Here is a 20,568-nt window from a genome sequence, read left to right as displayed (position 1 = left end):
TTATGAGTCTTGTGAAAGATGTCTCGTCAGAGGTGTTTATCATGACAACAGAATGACTTTCAGTGACCAGGACTGCGCTCCTCGAACAGACGAAGCCTTTGCTAGAGTAGAGTACAGCAACCATCAAACTAGTGCTAGCCCCCTAATTGATGCAGGAGTTCCTTGTGTTACCTCATTTGTGCTGGACTACATGCACATGGTCTGCTTGGGTGTAGTTAAACGGATGTTATATCACTTGACCCGTGGCCCACCATCTATTTGTCGTTTAAGGGTCGGGGAAAGGAATTCAATATCTGAACAACTAATTGCACTGAAAGGCAAGATGCCAAGTGAGTTTGCGCGTCAACCCCGCAGTTTACATGAGCTAGATAGGTGGAAGGCCACTGAACTACGGCAATTTTTGCTATACACAGGACCAGTGGTACTAAAAAAGGTGTTGTCCAAGGAAACATACCACCATTTCTTGTCCTTGACGATAGCCATGTCGATAATGCTAGAGGCAGAGGAGGAGACTAGGAATGGTTTCCTAGAATATGCTCAACAGCTAATTAAACACTTTGTCGAGTGCTGTCCTGCCCTTTATGGCGACAGCTTTTCTGTATACAATGTGCATGGACTAATACATCTCCATGAAGATGTCAGCCACTTCCACTGTTCGTTAAATGACATCTCCAGTTTTCCTTTTGAAAACTACCTGCAGCAAATCAAGAAACACGTGAGGAGTGGGAGAAGTCCTCTCGAACAAGTCACCAGGCGTTTGGCCGAAATTGAACAATCACAATTGAACACTATCAAAAAGCATCCTAAAGCAATTGTTTCTGTTAAAGAGAAGGACAGTTGTTTTCTTTTGAAGGACAATAGATTTGCTTTTGTTAGACAGAAGAATGCAGATGGGACTTTAGCCTGTGAGATTTTGGACCAGCGCCACACGTCACTATTATTTGACAAACCATGTCGCTCAGATCTCCTAAACATCGTGTGCACGAATGGGCAGGGCAGGATGGAAAAACAACTACTGCGTGAAAAGGATCTGATCCGCAAGGTGGCTTGCCTCCCGCAGGAAGACGGTTATGTCCTCCTACCACTTCGCCATGGTATTGAACGACATGGTTTGGAATATTAAAGGTTAGAATCTATTCTTTCAGCTGCGCCTTCCTAGAGCATCGATCACCTGCATTTTCCAAGCAAAAAAGTCTCTTGGGAGTGTTTTTAAATCATCATAAATCACAGGAATGGGCTAGAGACATACTTTGTGTTTTTTCAAACTCAGAAAATTTTGAATTTTAAAAAAATATACTTGTATTAAGGGTGGTCTGGCCCTTTAATGCCTCATGTAATTTGAACCAACACACTACCCGAGGCGTACAAATATGTAATTCTTATCTTAGCCCTTTACTAACAGGACGCTTGGTGATATATATGGTTAATATAATTTTTTGTGTGCCGTCTTTTCAGGTCATGTATTGCAAGGCTGTGTGGGTGGAGGAGAATGGAGAGGAGTATGAGGAGACAATTCCTCATTGTTGGATAGACGAAGCAAACAACGTCGTTAGATGGCCAAAGAAGATGAAGAAGGGTAACCTTGATAAGGCCATTAAGGCACGAATGATACCCGAGGAGGACTGGCAGAAGTACAAGTTGAAAAAGATAAAGAAAACTTCAGGCAAGTTTTATTCATTATTTTTTTTATAATTTTGTCAAGAATCAAGTCAGCATTTTAGAATCAATGTTTACAGTTGAATTGTATAAGGGTCAAAGACGGATAAGAATGGTCCGTTACACAGGAAGGATTATAGTAACATTTCTAAGCTTAAAATATTAAGCTTATTTGGATTCTTGGATCATATTTGAATTTAATGTCCCTCCTGGGTAACGGACCATTCTTATCTGCCTTTGACCCATAACTTTTAGATAACATACTTGAGTGTCGAGAGTACAACTACACCACCAACGCAGAACCGGATGAGGAGGTAGAGGGAGGAAGACGAAAGAGGAAAACTACAAAGAAAAAACAGGATGATTTTGTAGCGACATTCGGTATGTTTCTCATAATTTGTTAATGAGACCTGTGTTGGGAACCTGCATTTATAGTAGGATGAAATGTGTTAACAGACGGGCCTCACATGTTGACCATTCATGTTTTATATCTTGTTTTGTAACAGAATCTGATGAGGAGGACTTCATGGGGAAGAAGGGTAACTTCATATATTCAATTTAAAGTCCTATATGAAAAAGAAATTACAAACTATTTTCTTTGTATTTGATATGTTTTACTTTGTTGCATCTGTATAGTTAAGAACCTGCCTCCATTCCCTGCCCCACCATCGAAGATTCAGTCCAGCCAAAAACCTCCAGCTAGTGAGTATTGCTGTTATAAAAGATACATTAATGTATTGGGTACACGCAACATGAAAACATTAACAAGCTGATCTTATGTTTCTTACTCAGAAAAACCAGCCACGTCTCCCCCAGTGGAGCCTGCAGAGAGTTCTCAGAGCAGTCCTCCACGTGAGTAAACATCTCCCGTTGCACAAAGTTGAAATCATGGTGTCTGTCATAATGCCTGTGAATTATTTCGGAACAGTTTCAATTCAGTTTATTGTGACGGGACAGTGTACATTCATGGACAGGTGTACAAGTACTTCAACATGTAAATATACCGGAGTTAGCTTGCTGCTAAATTCCATCCGTAGTCCCCAATAAATAACAATTCAAAACACAGTCATATAGACAATACAAAATGCATTATACAGGCACAGTACATTAAGAGACGGTTATCCCTGAGGTGACATCCCACACACACAACAGATTTATACACTTTGAAACGTATTAATCGTGTTCATGTTCTGTTTAGACTCCCCAGTCCTGCCGGATTACCAGGAACAAGAATTCCAGCCGGATGGCATGGTTGACAATTACATGGAGTCTGATCGAGCTGCAAGGTCTGCCCGCTCGGACCTGGAAATAGGATCACAGCGCAGTGAAGGTTCAGGTGAGTATATATGCAACACACTTGTGTTTTCAAAGGCATATGTTTTGAATCTAAAATGTGTTTTTGTATTTCTCAGGCTCAAAGAAGGCAGTACATTATAGATCAATGTCGACACCCCCCACACCTCGGAAGCACTGCAGAGGCACACCAGTCTCACACCGACCACGCTACAGCAGAGAACCTTCCAAATCGGCCAGGCAAGACGTTCATCGCTCCAGGTACAGTGTTGGGCACAGCATCAGTACTGACTTCTAGCTGTTCTCCAGCCAACACTGGCATAGTGATTTCCTACAGCTTTGAGCTTGGCCTAAGCCACAGCTGGGGCATTGAACTATATTTGTTACTGGTTGTGATTGTCAACATCCAAAACCAACCAAAAGGGTTGCTCTTTTCTCAGTGTGACATTGTGTTATATATTATGTCCAATAAATATTGAACCCTAATCATCTAGGTCTAGATCCAGCAACAGGTCCAGGCACAGTGTCAGCCAATCCTCCAGCTCCAGACACTCTGTCCGAACCATGGATCCTGGGTCCGACAGTCGGTCCAGACGCGATCACAGCTCCCACAGTCTGAGGTCCAGAAGTGACTGCAGGGACACAGCCAGCCGTGGTGAGTTCAAGTAATCAATGCCTTTATAATTAGACAAAGTAGAATTGGTGCAATTTTGTTAGAATTTGCCACACTGGTATTTATCATCAAACGCATGGTCATCTGTTTCTTGTGGAAATTGTAATACAAAATATAAATTATAATTTATAAAGCATGCCTTTCTTCTTATAACAGCATTGGAGTATTGTAAGTCGCAAAGGGCTGGCTACAGTCCCAGCCAAGACTCCAGTGACTCCACGCACTCTAGTGTTCGGTCCAGAGTTCCCAGCAGGTCCCACAGCCAGACGTCCCACAGCCAGACGTCCCACAGCCAGACGTCCCACAGCCAGACGTCCCACAGCCAGACGTCCCACAGCCAGACGTCCCACAGCCAGACGTCCCACAGCCAGACGTCCCACAGCCAAACGTCCCACAGCCAGACGTCCCACAGCCAGACGTCCCACAGCCAGACGTCCCACAGCCAGACGTCCCACAGCCAAACGTCCCACAGCCAGACGTCCCACAGCCAGACGTCCCACAGCCAGACGTCCCACAGCCAGACGTCCCACAGCCAGACGTCCCACAGCCAGACGTCCCACAGCCAGACGTCCCACAGCCAAACGTCCCACAGCCAGACGTCCCACAGCCAGACGTCCCACAGCCAGACGTCCCACAGCCAGACGTCCCACAGCCAGACGTCCCACAGCCAAACGTCCCACAGCCAGACGTCCAGACGTGAAAAATCCAGGGATACAGTCAGGCATGGTGAGTTCAAGTAATCAATGCCTTTATAATTAGACAAATAGTATTGGTTACAGTTATGCCAGACTTTGTATTTCTCAGCTAATGCATGGTCATCTGTGTCTTGGGTAGTTTGAATACAAAATACCTTTCTTCTTATACCAGCAGTGGAGACTGGGGAGTCACAGAGGGGCCGGTTCCCTATGCCAACAGGAGGTAAGTTCTGAGCTATTTCAAGGGGGACAGGTCACTGGCCAAGAACACTGGGGGACACTTATAATTTGGAAGCCTCTCACCTGCCTTTTCTCTCCTTAAATATTCCCTCAGTTGTTGTCCCATCTCCTATCAGGACACAAACTGCACTTCAAACAGCAGTGCTTTGTATCATTGTAGGGTTATATCTATTAATGTGAATATTTATTTGTGTTAATATACATGTTTGTCATTTTTTTCAGTATACCAGAAGAAGTCCTTAGCGATATTGGCAGAAATCCGGCAGGAGGTGCGCAGAATTGCGAGAGCAGAACCTGAGACTTCCACCCATCAGACTTCCACCCATCATGTTCACACGATGGACAGCCTGGAGGAGTTCGACAGAGAGGAGCTACGCCTTGGTGATGAAGAAGCCTTCAAAACCCTGGTAGGTAGAGCCTTTACAAGAGAGTAATTAACCACATATAAAGCAGTATAATATGCACCTGCACACGGTTTTTATGGTCTTCTGCAGTATATTGAAGTTTACATGGACTTAATTATTCCAACAGGTGCTGCGACTCGTTCGCATTGGGGGGAAGGACACGAAGGAATGCGTCCACAAAGTTCTGAACAGGTAATGTTTCAACATATAATAAGAAATAGCCTGTGTGTGACGTTTTATATTTGTTTTGAGCTAAAGTGTTAGCCTGGAGGACGTGTATAAAAGATAGTAAGTAAGTAAAGTTTATTTATAAAGCGCCCTCCCAGCGCGAATGCAGAGTGCTGTACAGTATTTCAGAGCAACGGATAAAATAATCTTACAAATACAAAAAGACATAGTAACAGTGTACATGAGCAGAAAAAACACATGCAAAATACAGTGCAGTAAAGTGCAAAATACAGTGTAGAAAAAGACAAAAAACATACAGTATGGGAGCAACATTCAACTTACAAACACAAAGAATAAATACATTCAAGTGCAAAAAACAGGGACAGTCTGACAAATAGCAGTGTAGACACCAATGATCACATGGATTTACTAGGGCCCGAAAACCTGAGTGAACAGGTGGGTTTTTAGATGTTTTTTAAACTGGGCCTCGGACTGCAGGTCTCTCGTGTTGAGGGAGAGCGTTCCAGAGTTTGGGGGCCGAGGCCCCAAAAGCTCTGTCCCCTTTTGTCTTGAGCTTGGTCCCGGGGACCCCCAGAAGCTCCTGGTTAGAGGACCTAAGAGATCTGGAGGGAGTGTAGGGGCGCAGCAGTTCGGTGATGTAGGGCGGGGCTTGGTGGTGGAGGGCTCTAAATGTGACCACCAGGACCTTGAACTGGATCCTGGCGGATATGGGGAGCCAATATAGTGATAAGAGTGATTTTTTTTGACCTGGTGATTAGTCTTGCAGCAGCATTTTGGACACGTTGAAGTTGGTCTATGGATGATTTAGTGAGACAGGGGAATAGTGAAGTACAGTAGTCTAACCTAGATGAGATGAAAGCGTGTACTGATAATTCCATGCCATGTTTACAAAAAATCATACATCCTAATCTTTAATGTATGTAATTTTGTTTTTCTTCAGGCTCATGAGCAACTGGCTGATGACGAAATTCAACTTAAGAGGGTCGGGGGGGAAGAAGCGGCCCTTTATCGACACTGCACTGTTTCGAGCAACAAAAGGTAAGCCGGCTCATATTTCATGTATAGTAGGAGCAAATTAGAATAAGAGAACTAGCACCCCTAACCTGTTCCATTGGCAAAACATTTACTCCCCTGTTGACGACAAAATAATGCCAACTGTCTACCTGTAGTTGGAGATAACATTTTAAATATTGTGCTGGTTAGGTGTAGAAATTACATTACTACTAGTTGTGGAGGTACTAGCTGTGGATGTACAATGCATCATGCCTTTTCACATTTGATTTCTTATTCTATATGCAGACGCAGTCCTGCAGGCACAGCCAACAGCCAAAGAGGAGGAGATAAAGCAGTATGTTGGGGAACACCTCAAACACGCTAAACAAAGGAAGGGGGGCCAAGGACCAGGCACTGAGGACTGAACCATGACACCCTCTTGATCATCTTTCCATGTTCACATGCACACTCATACTATCACATTCTCTCTCTCTCTCTCTCTCGTGTGTGTGTGTGTTCGCACTCTGTGTGTGTGTGTGTGTGTTCGCACTCTCTGTGTTCGCTCTCTCTCTCTCGTGTGTGTGTGTTCGCTCTCTCTCTGTGTGTGTGTGTGTTCGCACTCTCTATGTGTTCGCTCTCTCTCTCTCTCTCTCTCGTGTGTGTGTGTTCGCGCTCTCTCTCTCTCTCGTGTGTGTGTTCGCACTCTCTGTGTTCTCTCTCTCTCTCTCGTGTGTGTGTGTTCGCTCTCTCTCTCTCTCTCTCTCTCTCTCGTGTGTGTGTTCGCACTCTCTCTCTGTGTTCGCTCTGTGTGTGTGTGTGTGTGTGTGTTCGCACTCTCTCTCTGTGTTCGCACTCTGTGTTCGCATGCACACACTCATGCACTCACACTCTCACATGCACACTCGCTCCGTTTTCCTTTCAATCTGGCTTTTTTTGTTGAATCGATACATTTTCAGTGCTCCTACATTTTTTATTTATTTAGGAGCATCTGTGTTCTCTTGAAAAAGCTTCTCTTTTCTCATTTATATGATTGAGCAGGAGCAAGTTTATTTGTGGTGCACTTTATATTAGAAAGGAAAATATTTTTTTTTACTATTCTAAATGTTCTGTACAGTTCTGGTTGCTAATATTTTTGGTAAATAAATATAAGTTAAGAAACTGGTGCTTTAATGTGTGGATGTAATTGTATTTGTTAATGTGCATAACTGTAATCCCAGTTCTTCAGAGGTGTATGTTAGTTCATTTTGCTTAGTAGCATTCAAATGTGTTTACAATTAATTAACATTGCAATGTTAAATAATCAGTAAAAGGAGCCACTGTCTGAAAACAAGTAGAATTTTGCACAGAGCTCTGTGCAAAACTACTTGTTTTGCAAGTAATGTTAATGTTAATTGACATGTAATGTAAACTTAAGACGTCAATGTTAATTGACGTCTTAAGTTTTTTAAAGGACGTAGAAAAGACGTACAAATGACGATATTTGGACTACAAGCAGAGGTCATGTTGACGTCACCTTGACGTAGAATAGACGTAGAAACGACCACATTTGGACTAGAAGCAGAGGTCATGTTGATGTCACCTGGATGTAGAATAGACGTACAAATGACCACATTTGGACTAGAAGCAGAGGTCATCTTGACGTCACCTTGACGTAGAAACGACCACATTTGGACTAGAAGCAGAGGTCATTTTGACGTCACCTTGACGTAGGAACGACCACATTTGGACTAGAATTGGACGTCGAAGTTCCGACGTCGAGATGACGTCCTGGAAATGACGTCATTTCAACCTACGTTCTGCACCGTCCAGGGACCGTTTTTCGGCGTCGAAAAATTACGTCATATTAACGTTGTTTCAACGTCCGCATGTTTGCTGGGATCATCGGGAAATATACATGTGATAAATACACACTATTATTCAGTGTCTTCGATCGATTTTAGTTAAATCCGCAAAGAAAGGTAGTTCCTAAAACTGTCACGTTGCTATGGAGTACAAAACAACGAACAATGAGCCCTATAGCAACTAAAACTGATACTACTAACCCAACCTAGCTAGCCATGAACGAAGTGTAGTCTACCTTTGCTGTGCAACTGCGAGTTGCAAAAGTGGTGATGATAAACCAGAGTGGTAGGCTACAGGACGGATAAAACAACTCAAAATTGACATTGAATGTTTAAATTTTTCTTGAGGAGGTATTGCTTCAAAATACACCATGTAATTAAATGCTCAGAAAGCGGTTATAAAGTTGCGCTGATGAGAGAGGCTTTAATCTGTGGTAGGGAATGGGGCTTGGAGAGGATGCCTTGGCTACCTTGGCATAGCAGCCTCATGACGCATGCATTGTAAGTCAATTCTCCACCCGCGATCAGCATTTAGCATGTGGGCCCGGTAGGGAACTCTGTAGTACACAGATTTTGAATGATGCTGTGTTCCAAACCTAAACCCTCCAGGCCCTCTGAAGAACGCTTGGGAACGGGGGGAGGAGGGGGTGGGGGGGTCCATTCACACAGAGACCATTAAAGACACATCCCATTTACCACAACAAATGGCATCAAACGATCAGCCATTAAATAGAAAATTGTCTTAAAATTACCCCCTAGTCATTAGGCTCGTTATGTTTTTTCCCCCCAGGGCGGAGGGGGTTTTGGCAATCACTGAGGGTCTGGAGACAGGAGGAGTGTGTGGGGGGGGGGGGGGTTGGGGGCCTGAAACACCTGCTCAGAAAACAACACTGGATACTTGGCCAGACTCGAGACCGGCTCGCGAGAGCGGTGGCGGGCGGCCAGCTCGCTGTGGCATCCTGGGTTGTTGATTAGAAACAGAAAGAGAACGTGACGTCGGCCGACCCAAACGCCCCCGTCTGTTTGTGGATGGAAGGGCGGCGGTTTTGTCGAGGGGATCGGCCCGTCCTCGTTACAGTCCAAACTTTTGCCACAGCATCGGCGGCTGAATCTCTGATAAGACGTGGCGTCTACAAACTCCGCTCTACACATTCCATCCCCGCGGCCTCTTATCTGACAGCGCGGCCGGGGAGGAGATGTAGAGATTACGCTGGGGGGCCGTACATACTCTATGTGTAGCGTCTACGTGACCGCAGCTGGGCCGTTAGTGGAGCTTATTTGTTTGTGTTTAACCGTTGCAAAGAATGTCATCTGTATGAAACACTATCTCCAGGAGACAGAGATGCATACCGCGCTCCGTGCCGGTTGAGGAAAACAAGACGCAGTGAGCCGCGTCAGATACATTAGTCTCCTAGCTGCCCTTTCACTGCAGCAAATCTATAGGTCACTTACATTAAAGCTTGTATTTGCGGAAGAGGCTTCGGCATATCATTTACTGTAGCCTGACGAATTGTATTCGGTTGAACTCCGAGTGCATTTTAAAGTTGGCTAAAATGGCATTCCCTTAATTTTTCTCCATCTGTCAATAGGCTTACTGTACATCTGTACATCAATGGAGGCAAAGAGCATCTCCGGCCACTTTATACTATTGAATTGAGCTCTTTGGCTCACATATATGGATTTGCTGCTCTGTCTCCTATGTGTAACGACAGGGGTCCACTCCTCCTCGGACACCTGAGTGTTTTACAGGCTCCAGGCTATTAGAGCTGAGATTTAACCAGGGAGGGAGGGGGGGGCAGGGGTAAACCCCTGCCACAACAGCGGGAGATAATTGAATTACTTCCTCTGACCCATATTTCATTACCCTCCACTCCTAAAGGCCTCTCAGGTTAGGCTGTCCTGTGGGTCCAGTTAGCAGCTCAGGAAGCACACAGGATGGATGCTCTTAAGGAATAACTAGGTATCTTGCGTCCAGTGTGGGGGTGTGGTCTACTGTCCTTCTCTTAAGGGATGAGATGTACAAGTACAGTAGGTAGTCCAGAATTGTATTGCTGGGTTGAAGCCTCTGCCTTATGGGAGAGGGCCTTATGGGCCTTATGCCCTTATGCAAGGCACCCTGACCCAGACACTGTCCTTCAGGGTCTTCCCTTCGCTTTGGTACGACAGGTACTACTACATTTCTACTGATCGTCCGGGGAGAGAATCCCCAATATTACCTTGAAAATCCCTCATTCTGTAAAAGCCACTGCAATAGTGCATTCCCCTCATCTTCCCACCACCCCCCTTCCCCCTCCTCTCCTCTCCTCTCCTCTCCTCTCCTCTCCTCTCCTCTCCTCTCCTCTCCTCTCCTCTCCTCTCCTCTCCTCTCCTCTCCTCTCCTCTCCTCTCCTCTCCTCTCCTCTCCTCTCCTCTCTCCTTGCCCCTCACATTTATATGTAGTTGTTTCCATAATGTAATGTCAAAAAAAAAAAAGCCTGTTCTTGAACTACCACCATAATATTGAGTGTGAATCTCAGTGTAGGTCTGGCTCTGGGTCGGGTCGGGTCGGGTCGGGTCTGGGTCTGGTCTGGGTCTGGTCTGGTCTGGTCTGGTCTGGTCTGGTCTGGTCTGGGTCTGGTCTGGTCTGGTCTGGTCTGGCTCTGGTCTGGGTCTGGTCTGGGTTTGGTCTGGTCTGGTCTGGGTCTGGTCGGGTCGGGTCTGGGTCTGGGTCTGGTCTGGGTCTGGGTCTGGTCTGGTCTGGTCTGGTCTGGTCTGGTCTGGTCCGGGTCTGGGTCTGGGTCTGGGTCTGGGTCTGGGTCTAGGTCTAGGTCTAGGTCTAGGTTTGGGTCTGGATCTGGGAAGAATCTCTGGCTAAATGAAATGAAGGGGAGGTCTCTCTCTTCCTCCCTTTGCTCTGTTTGCTGTTTCTCTGCTGCAACCGTCATTTAATCCCACAAATGATCTGTGGCGCATTAAGCAGTGCGCCGGCCCAGCTCTGGCTCCGACTCTGCGGTTCTGTTCTGGCTCCGCTCCGTGACGGCTCTCCTTCTGGTAAACAAACAGCCCTGCTGCCCCGGAGTTACAGAGGTTGAGCAACACGGAGCCCTGTGAAGAAGCAGGTCAAAGTGGGTCACCGCTGATCAAAGGGAATCATTTTCAGCATCAGTATATGGTACAGGTAGGACAGAGAGAGAGAGAGAGAGAGAGAGAGAGCAGATATGCCACACACAGTGGTATTTTCCACATGACAGCCAATCAGATGTGAGGGAGGTGAACAGCAACCTATGGCGGCTGGCGGTGAAGGAGAGATGGCGATCTCGAACGACGATGAGAAAGGGAGAGAGAGAGGGGAGAGAGATGGATGCTGTTCCGCGCGACGGACAGTGATTTGGGTTCTGTTCCTTCACAAACGAAGCATTTGTTAGTGAGCCTGTCTAAACTAGATCTAAACAATCGATTGACATATTGCATTACTATTGCTGTAAATGTATGTGGGTACAAACACAGATCGGGTTGCAACCACAGCGGTCAGACTGTTTCCATCTTGTCCGAGGTGCCAAACTAAGCAACCAGAGACAGTGGGAGAGGAGAGGAGATGCCCAGGAGGAGATAGGGAGAGAGAGAGGAGGTGGCCAGGTAGAGGGTGGGAGAAAGGAGGTGCCCAGGAGGTGTACAGTGGACAGAGAAGGAGGTGGCCAGCAGGCAGACGGTGGGAGAGAGAGAGGAGGTGCCCAGGGGGAGGGAGGGAGGGAGGGAGAGAGGAGGTGCCCAGGAGGTGCACAGTGGAGAGAGGAGGTGGTGGCCAGGAGGAGATAGGGAGAGAGAGAGGAGGTGCCCAGGAGGAGGGTGGGAGAGAGAGAGGAGGCGAACAGGAGGTGTACAGTGGATAGAGAAGGAGGTGGCCAGCAGGCAGACGGTGGGAGAGAGATAGGAGGTGCCCAGGAGGAGGGTGGGAGAGAGAGAGGAGGTGAACAGGAGGTGTACAATGAGAAGAAAGACAGGAGATGGATGGGGGGGTGAGGGGGGGGGCAGTTTACCAGGTGAATAAAGGGGAGGAAAGGAGCAGCTTTGAAAAGAGGGTGGGTAAGAGAGAAAGAGAGAGAAAGAGAGAGACAGGGGGGGAGAGAGAGAGGGAGAGAGAGAGAGAGAGGGAGAGAGAGAGAGGGAGTACAAGTGACTGTACTTCTGTATAAGCAGCAGGACACGGTTTCTGCTACTAGAGGCTGTTGCAGTGGGCCTGGGCCCTGGGAAGCAACAATCCCTCTCAAGATCAATGGACTCTGGGACAGGAAGGGGAGGAGTTCCCGTCGGCCAATCAGGGCAGGCCTCAGGGAGCAGTGTGTGACGCACACCAGGAAGCCACCTGATGTGAGCGGGGTCAGATAAACGCGGACGCACTGACGGTCACACGGAACAGGTGCTTCCTTAACACCCCCTTCACACACACCCCATACACATACACACACACACACACACACACACACACACAGGCACGCACGTAGGCACACACACACACAGACACATACACACACACACACACACACACACACATACAGGCATGCACGTATGCACACACACACACACACACACACACACACACACACACACTCACTAACTAAATCAGGCCCACTGGTCACCTCCCGCTCTCAGCTACTGTATGTCAGAGACTTTCCCAGACATCCAAGAAAACACACACACACACACACACACACACTCCGTATCCTCAGACAGGGGAGAGGACGAGGGAGGACGGGGGACGGAGGACGGGGGACGGAGGACAGTGCACGCACGCAGCAGACAGGCCCGGCAACAGGCAGGAAACTCTAGAGAGCGGCCGGGGCTATTTTCACCCGTCCTCCTCCTTCTCCTCCGAGCCTCCTCTGTTTCCATGGCGGAGAAAGGAAAAAACACGCGGAGGGAGGGAGGGGCCGAGGGAGAGAAGTCGCGCCGAAGAAATGAAAACCAAAAGAAAGCGAAAATCACACGAGGGGCGAGCGGCTAGGAGCAGAGGACGACGGGGGGAGCTTAACCCCCCCCCCCCCCCCGGAAAAAAAACGAGCAGTATCTCGACTGACGTGTCGGGGGAGTGGTATGATACACACACGAGGTACATGACCCCAGCAATCCTGGCAGGGCCTCCATGTTGGGGAATGAAAGGGCAGGGAGGAATGCGGCAGCTCGCGGGGTGGGGGGGGGAGGCTTGGGGGTCTATACGTGCATATCGCGTCGCAGGGTGAAACAATGGGACGATCTGAGCCGTCCAGGGGGGCCGGGGGATGGGGGTGGGGGGGATGTCGTGGGGAGTCTGAGTCGGAGAACAGAGGTGCACGTATGCAAGCGCTGCCCCCCGCCTCCCCAACCCCACCCCCTTTGACACACACACATTCTTACACACACACACATGCACACACACTTTGAACAATCCTGCGTAGAGAAATTAAACTAGAAAATGCAGCTGAGAGATGGGACTGCCTTTGCAGGGCTGGCTCATCTATCTCCAGGAGAACGTACACATTTACACTTTAGTCACTGAGCGGACATAATTCCCAAAGCGACTTACAGTAAGCGCATTTGTGTAGAACGAGTGAACCGACCGTACGTCCCAGTCATCACCAGGGAAGCCTTCCGTGAGAACGGGCGCCACCAGCAGTTATAGTGCCAGATCAGGCAGATATTGGAGTACCAGAAGGATCTGGGACAGTGAGGATGGCTCTGATGGGTGTGGTTCTGGTCCCTGCTGTGGGCTGGGAGGTACTGGGTGATGGGGATGGGTCGGGCCTGCGTTGTGCTCTACAGACATGGTTTTGGACAAGGGACATACAGTATTCAACACTGTTACAAATACTGTGCAGAGCTCCAGTTTACACTGAAATTAGTTGTCAAGGAAGGACCAAACCCCTCTCCTTCTCGGACACACACGCATGCACACACGCACACACGCACACACACGCACACACGCACACACGCACACACGCACGCACACATACACACACACACACACACACAATTATGCACAGGAACCATTGGATTTGACACAAAGGAAGTTTTATTATTTGAATTTAGGCACAGAGAAAGGGGGGGGGCTGGTTACAGGAACAGCCAACCGTTTTTTTTTTATTATGATAAGACCATTTCATTGTTTTTGCAACAAGACAGCTTGAGCCAGGAGTCGGGACACAGGCAGGCAAGCAGCCGGCAGGCCAGGCCCGGTCACAGTGATATAATGCCAGTTCGCCCTTTGTTGTGTTGTGTGTGTGTCGGTTGATGTGTGTGTGTCGGTGGCTGGGGATCTCCTTCTCCCTTTTGTGTGTTTTGAATAGCCCATAAACAGTCTGCATAAAACCATAGAAAAGAACACCATTTCCCCTGCTCTCTCCCTCTCTCTCTCCCTCTGTCTCTCTCTGTCTCTCCCTCTGTCTCTCTCTCGTCCTACCCTTCTCTGCATTGCTCTCTCTTGCTTTCTCTCTCTCTTTCTCTCTCTGTCTCTCTCTCTTATTCTGTCTCTCTCTCTCGTCCTACTCTTCTCTACATTGCACTCTCTCTCTTATACTCTGTCCCCCTCTCTCTCTCTCTCTCTCTCTCTCTCTCTCTCGCTCCCCGTCCTACCTCGTACCCACGGGCACTCTGGGATTGTTTTGAGCAGTGCGGCGGAGGAAGGAAAGCGCTGTGAGAAAGTGGGCTGTTTTTTAGCGGCGGACAGGAATTGGCCTCGCGGCGCACGGTTCCTCTCCTCACAGCAGGAACAATGCCGTGGCGTCACACCCCCGTGCTGCCCCCCCCCGTGCTGCCCCCCCCCCCGTGCTGCCCCCTCGCCGCTTCACATGGAAACATGTTCCCAGAATCCCGCTCCCAGGCTCGGAGAGGAGGAGGCAGAGAACGGAGGGAGGTAGGGAGGGAGGAAGAGAGAGGGATGGAGGGATGGAGAGAGATGGAGGGAGAGAGAGGGAGGGATGGAGGGATGGTGAGAAATGGAGGAAAGGAGGGATGGAGAGAGAGATTGAGGGAGAGAGAGGGAGGGAGGGAGGAAGAGAGAGGGAGGGATGGAGGGATGGAGAGAGATGGATGGAGAGAGAGAGAGGGATGGAGAGAGAGGGATGGATAGAGAGAGAGAGAGAGGGATGGAGAGAGAGATGGATGGAGAGAGATGGAGGGAGAGAGATGGAGGGATGGAGGGATGGAGAGAGAGAGATGGAGGGATGGAGAAGGAGAGAGAGATGGAGGGATGGAGAAGGAGAGAGAGGGAGGGATGGAGGAATGAAGAGAACTAAGGGAAAGGAAATCCGTGTTACCAGGGGCATTTGTAGCCATGGCGACGTACGCCGTGACTCCAAAAGCTGATTAGCGGAGTGGGAGTGGAGAGGGGGCGTGGCCCTGGCGCAGGTCGATGATGCGTCATGTTGTCACGGTGAACTGCAGTGAACTGCAGCGACTGAGCGAAACCCCTCCACAGACGCTCACACTGTGTCATTGTTGTCCCCCCCCCTTCCCCCTCATCTCATTCTCCCCCTTTCTGACTCTCATTACAACATTGTTTCTCTCACCCAGTCTTTGTATCAAAACTAATCAGGGCCAGTTTGATGTGCAGCTGGCACGCAAACCCCCTCTCTCCCCCTGTGTGAATGAATACATCTCCACGCAACTCCACACACAGTATAATATATAGTAATTAGGTCATATACTACAGTATCTCCACACACAGCACTCCATCTCCCCCCCAGCCCCAACTCCGGCGCCCGCCCCTGCCCGAGCCCCGACTCCAACTCCAGCCCCCGGCATCTGCCTCGGCCCCCTGCCCCCCCCCCCCCATCCCCCTCCCACCCCAACCCCCACTCCAGTCTTGGCTCAGGCTCCTGCGAAGCCGCGGAGGTCTGGAAGCTGCTAATAAGGGTCTGGCTCCCGTAGGACCCTCATCCCTCCTGTCCCTGCCCAGCCCAGCGGGGGGGGGGGGGGGTGGCCGGCTGCCCAGAGAGCTACGCCCCGGTCAGGCCAGCACAGCGCTTTAACTATGGATGAGCACGGTTTCTTCAACATTAAAGCTCCTGTTACGTGTGTTATTTCAGACTACCGTGAAGCCGTAGCAGGCTAGCGGTCTCCAGCGTGGTGGCGGTATGTAAATTAAGTCTTAGCTAATCAAAGGATAAACTTAGTCTAACTTTAGCGAGCCTATCTTAGTGTGTTGATGATGTGTGATGTTGGGTGAGGGTGTTAAGCTTGGGCATTGCTGGCCGGGGCTCAGTGATTATACTGTGTCATTACATACACAAGCAGAAAAGGGCAGTCCCTCATCTGACTGGATATATTTAGACACACACACACACACACAAACACACACACACACTGTTTACCCAGGGGAAAGAACAGTTGTCCTTTGCTCCTGCAGCCTAGCTTGGCCAGGGGTGTAGTCAGTCATGCGTGCTGGTCGCCGTGACATCGGACGGGCAGATACGCCCTCAGCAACAGCGCCAGTCTTCAGGGAGAGATCACACCCTCAACTCCTTCTATCATCCTCAGGGAGAGATCACACCCTCAACTCCCTCTATCATCCTCAGGGAGAGATCACACCCTCAACTCTTTCTATCATCCTCAGGGAGAGATCACACCCTCAACTCCTTGTATCATCCTCAGGGAGAGATCACACCCTCAACTCCCTCTATCATCCTCAGGGAGAGATCACACCCTCAACTCCCTCTATCATCCTCAGGGAGAGATCACACCCTCAACTCCTTCTATCATCCTCAGGGAGAGATCACACCCTCAACTCCCTCTATCATCCTCAGGGAGAGATCACACCCTCAACTCCCTCTATCATCCTCAGGGAGAGATCACACCCTCAACTCCTTCTATCATCCTCAGAGAAAGATCACACCCTCAACTCCCTCTATCATCCTCAGAGAAAGATCACACCCTCAACTCCCTCTATCATCCTCAGGGAGAGATCACACCCTCAACTCCTTGTATCATCCTCAGGGAGAGATCACACCCTCAACTCCCTCTATCATCCTCAGAGAAAGATCATACCCTCAACTCCCTGTAAATTCCATGTGTCTCTGCGTCACCGCTGCCCGGCAAGCTGGGTGAAAAATGGCACAGCATAAAGAAAAGATTAGGGTCTGAATGCGCACAAGAGAGAAAGAGAGAGAGAGAGAGAGAGAGAGAGAGACAGAGAGAGAGACAGAGAGAGAGACAGAGAGAGAGAGACATTGCTGTTAAGAGCCACACTGTTACCGTACATAGCGGGACGCTTGATCTCATAACTACCACGCCGTGAAATCACACCCCAAAACTGTTCAGTACTGTATGCTGCTCGTTCCACACAGTCGGGAGTTTTACGAGTCCACGGTCACCTCCCCTGTTTGCCTTAGGCCCCTGTGAACCCCCCGTGTGAACCAGGAGCTCTGTCGTTAAGTTGGATGGGAACCGCCGTGAGCTGATAGGTCTCCTGAGGAGTAGCTGCCGAGCATCGCGACCGAAGCCGCGGATATGGCCACATCGACGGTGAATTAAGTACTTTTCAACCGCGGAGGTGTCAATTGATTTGAGTGCTTCGGAAAGGCGCGCTGTTGTGGAACCTGTGCTGAGAACGGGTCCTCCGAGGCTATAAAGGCCGCCAAGGTTGTGAGCTCCCGGGTTCCCACTGCGATCGCTCACTTACGGTTCCGCGCCTACAGAGCGGGTTCCATCACTGTACCATACTGTACGTCTTTAGATGAACACGTGCGCTAAAAAGGCAAATCTGATCGTCATCCGGGATGAGCAGGGCTGGGGGGTAAAATATGGGCAATAGGGGCAATACTGTTGAAAAGGGCAAGGGCAGTTTGAATATCACAGCATACTGTACACTGCTGTATGTGCATAGGGGGCACAATGAACCCCAGCGCATCACAAATACTGATACAAATACTGATCTGGAAAATGAGTCAGGGTTACTGTATATACTGTAAATGCCTTATTTCTTCTCGTCTGTGAAGCGCATTGTGTTGCCCCTGTGTATGGCATGTGCTAGTTAAATTTCATTTGATGTAGCAATAATCACCTGGTTACTTTGTATGTACATGATACCATGTATAATGAAATGCTTGGTTGCACCAAACATGGGGCTTAAACCTACAACCCTGACCTGAGATTAAGAAAGAGCTCCCAGATATACATGATTTAAACAAGATATATATTATTGAATGATGGCTGTCATTGTGGGGGACATCCTGGTTAAATGACTGAGAGAAAACACAACTGCCTAATCTGATGATGCCCTGATACAATAACATCCCCTCAGACAACAACAAGTCCATTCTGACTGTGTGAGAACCAGGGGAAAAACAAATCAGCTGCTACGAGGGTTTTGAAGTTCCTCGACTAACATCAGACACGGACATCAGGAAGGAGGGGAGGGGGGCTGGAGATGAGAGAGGAAGTCAGCCGGGGTCCTGGAGGAAACGAGCCGCTGGTGCGGGATGAGGGGGGAGTGGTGTGTGTGTGTGTGTGTGTGTGTGTGTGTGTGTGTGTGTGTGTGTGTGTGTGTGTGTGGGCAGGGGGTTGTCGAGTGTGTGTGGCCTCCTCCTGGCTGTTTGAACAGAGAGGGTAGGCGGTAGGGTTGACTGGACGCTGGGCAGGGCTGGTCTACACCTTGCTGACTAACTCTCCCAGGGCCCGGTCAATACAGCACACCATGGCTCTCTCTCTCTCTCTCTCTCTCTCTCTCTCTCTCTCTCTCACTCTGTCACTGTAACTACACAGTCTCTGTCTGCCTATGCCCCCCCCCCTCTGGTCTCTCTCTTCCTCTCTCTCTCTCTCTCTCTCTCTCTCTCTAGCCGTTTTCACACATTCTCTGGAGTTGCTCTTTCACACATGTAGCACACAACAGGAGCTGGTCTGTGTGTGTCAGACGCGTTCTCACATACGGGAAATATTCTGTGTGGTTTCCCAGATAGTAAGCCGATGTGTAATGATTCTGGGCCATATATGGGCCGGAACTAAGCCACAAGGGCCAGATCTGGCCTGTATATGGCCCAGATCCGCGTGATATCTGGGTTAGGCGAGGGGTGGGGCCTGGGTAGAGAATGCAGGAGGCAGGATGTGACGCAGAATATAGACACCTTATCTTCAAGATGTTCACTTTTCATTTGAAATATACAGTATCTCAGGTGGCTGCCGCCCCTTTCAATGGTAACCAATGTGTTTAAAACTATAAACTGTATTTAAATAACTCTATACACATTGCGGCATACATTTAACAACATCAAGGTGTAGGTGTGTACTTGGTCATTGATGTGTTCATTTAAAAAAAATTGCCAGTTATTAAGCTTGTTATTAAGAAAAAGAGAGAGACTGAAAAGTTGTGCAACAGAGAGAGGCAGTGTTCTTTGCTTCACTTGGGATCAAAACATGCTCTCAATCTCTACTACCTACTACTACTATTTTACCCTTGGTCAGCTTTGCCAAAACGTTAGTGTGATCTATTGTCCACCCTACTTATGATTCTGATTCAGATTTTTTGAGAGTGCCAGCCCTTTTCCAAACTGTTTCCAACCAAGAGTGGTTGTGTGGAACAAACCATTTGGGGCGTCAAGTGAGTAATATTATGGATCCGGGACGTTTCTTAGAATACTTTGTTTGGTATGTCCATGATTTATTTGGTATGTCCATCTCATAGCAACAAACTGGATACAACCTGATACAAACCGAATACAAATGACCAAATCCAGTTTGGGAGTAGGCGGAGTCTAGACAGGATCTGAATCTGATAGTGAATGGAAACCAGGCTCTCCTCCCCCAAGGTTACTCCACAATGACCTGCTCCATTCACACAATTGGCTCAATCAGACATATGACAGAATCGTTATAAGAGAGGTGGGAGGGTAGATTCTGATGTAACTGACATTTGCGTTCTGACATACGGCTCCTCCGGGTAGTGTAAAGATAAGTTCAGGTGTTCAGTGCGTGTGTGAAAGGAACTTCTGTAACTACTCAGTCTCACTCTGTCTGTCTATGTCCCCCCACCCTCTCTCTTTTATGCTTAGTCTATTCTAAACCAATGTCGAGGAAAGTGTGAAATGTGAACACTCAAGGACACACAGCTGTGTGTTTTAGTGTGTGTGTGTGTGTGTGTGTGTGTGTGTGTGTGTGTGTGTGCGTGCGTGTGTAGGTGCACGCACGTGTGTGTGTGTGTGTGTGCGCGTGTGAGCGTGTGGGTTTGTGTTTATTTAGAATATATGTGCGTGCGCCAGCTGTAAAATTGCTGGTGCCTCGTTACATTTCTGGGGATTCTTACGCACATTCCACAGCGAGAAGTGTCTGACCCCTATCAAAATAATGTTTACAGGCTGGTTAACCGTGGTTGGAGGGCTTTTCTGTGTCAAACATGTACTTGCATAGACAGGTTCTCTCCTCTCGTTCGCTAACTCCTTAACGCCCACACCTGGTCACAGTATGAGACCTCCGTCTTCAGTTCATCCTCTATTCTAGTACGGAGGGAGAGAACTCAACCTCCCTCAACTTTGACATCTCTAAGTGCACTGCTGGATTTAAACAGTGAGTCATTTCATAAGAGCAGAGGATGAGGAGCAGTAGTTTGAGTTGTGAGTGGTTTTATGACTAAGAGAGAATCT

General features: G+C 48.5%; 1 protein-coding gene across 1 annotated transcript; it reads left to right on the top strand.

The window, feature by feature from the left end:
* Positions 1–1,916: 1,916 nt before the first annotated feature.
* LOC311310533 (uncharacterized protein) lies at positions 1,917–6,700 on the top strand. The gene is made up of 13 exons (XM_084440042.1): positions 1,917–2,037; positions 2,163–2,195; positions 2,293–2,358; positions 2,449–2,508; positions 2,855–2,992; positions 3,069–3,210; positions 3,444–3,604; positions 3,779–4,348; positions 4,493–4,540; positions 4,780–4,964; positions 5,089–5,153; positions 6,091–6,188; positions 6,450–6,700. The coding sequence occupies exons 2-13, from the start codon at positions 2,183–2,185 to the stop codon at positions 6,566–6,568; spliced, it is 1,665 nt and encodes a 554-aa protein (XP_084296168.1). The 5' UTR covers positions 1,917–2,037; positions 2,163–2,182; the 3' UTR covers positions 6,569–6,700.
* Positions 6,701–20,568: the final 13,868 nt, after the last annotated feature.

This window comes from Borostomias antarcticus, assembly GCF_949987555.1.
Source record: "Borostomias antarcticus genome assembly, chromosome: 6".
Classification (NCBI taxonomy): domain Eukaryota; kingdom Metazoa; phylum Chordata; class Actinopteri; order Stomiiformes; family Stomiidae; genus Borostomias; species Borostomias antarcticus.
Note: the sequence above shows the minus strand (reverse complement) of the source record. Positions and strands in the feature narration are given on the sequence as shown.

What these genes read in the sequence shown, in the direction of transcription:
- LOC311310533 (XM_084440042.1), top strand. An exon ending in TTCTCAGAGCAGTCCTCCAC is followed by an intron (nt 2,509 to 2,854) that starts GTGAGTAAACAT and finishes TGTTCTGTTTAG; the next exon opens with ACTCCCCAGTCCTGCCGGAT. An exon ending in CAGGGATACAGTCAGGCATG is followed by an intron (nt 4,349 to 4,492) that starts GTGAGTTCAAGT and finishes TTATACCAGCAG; the next exon opens with TGGAGACTGGGGAGTCACAG.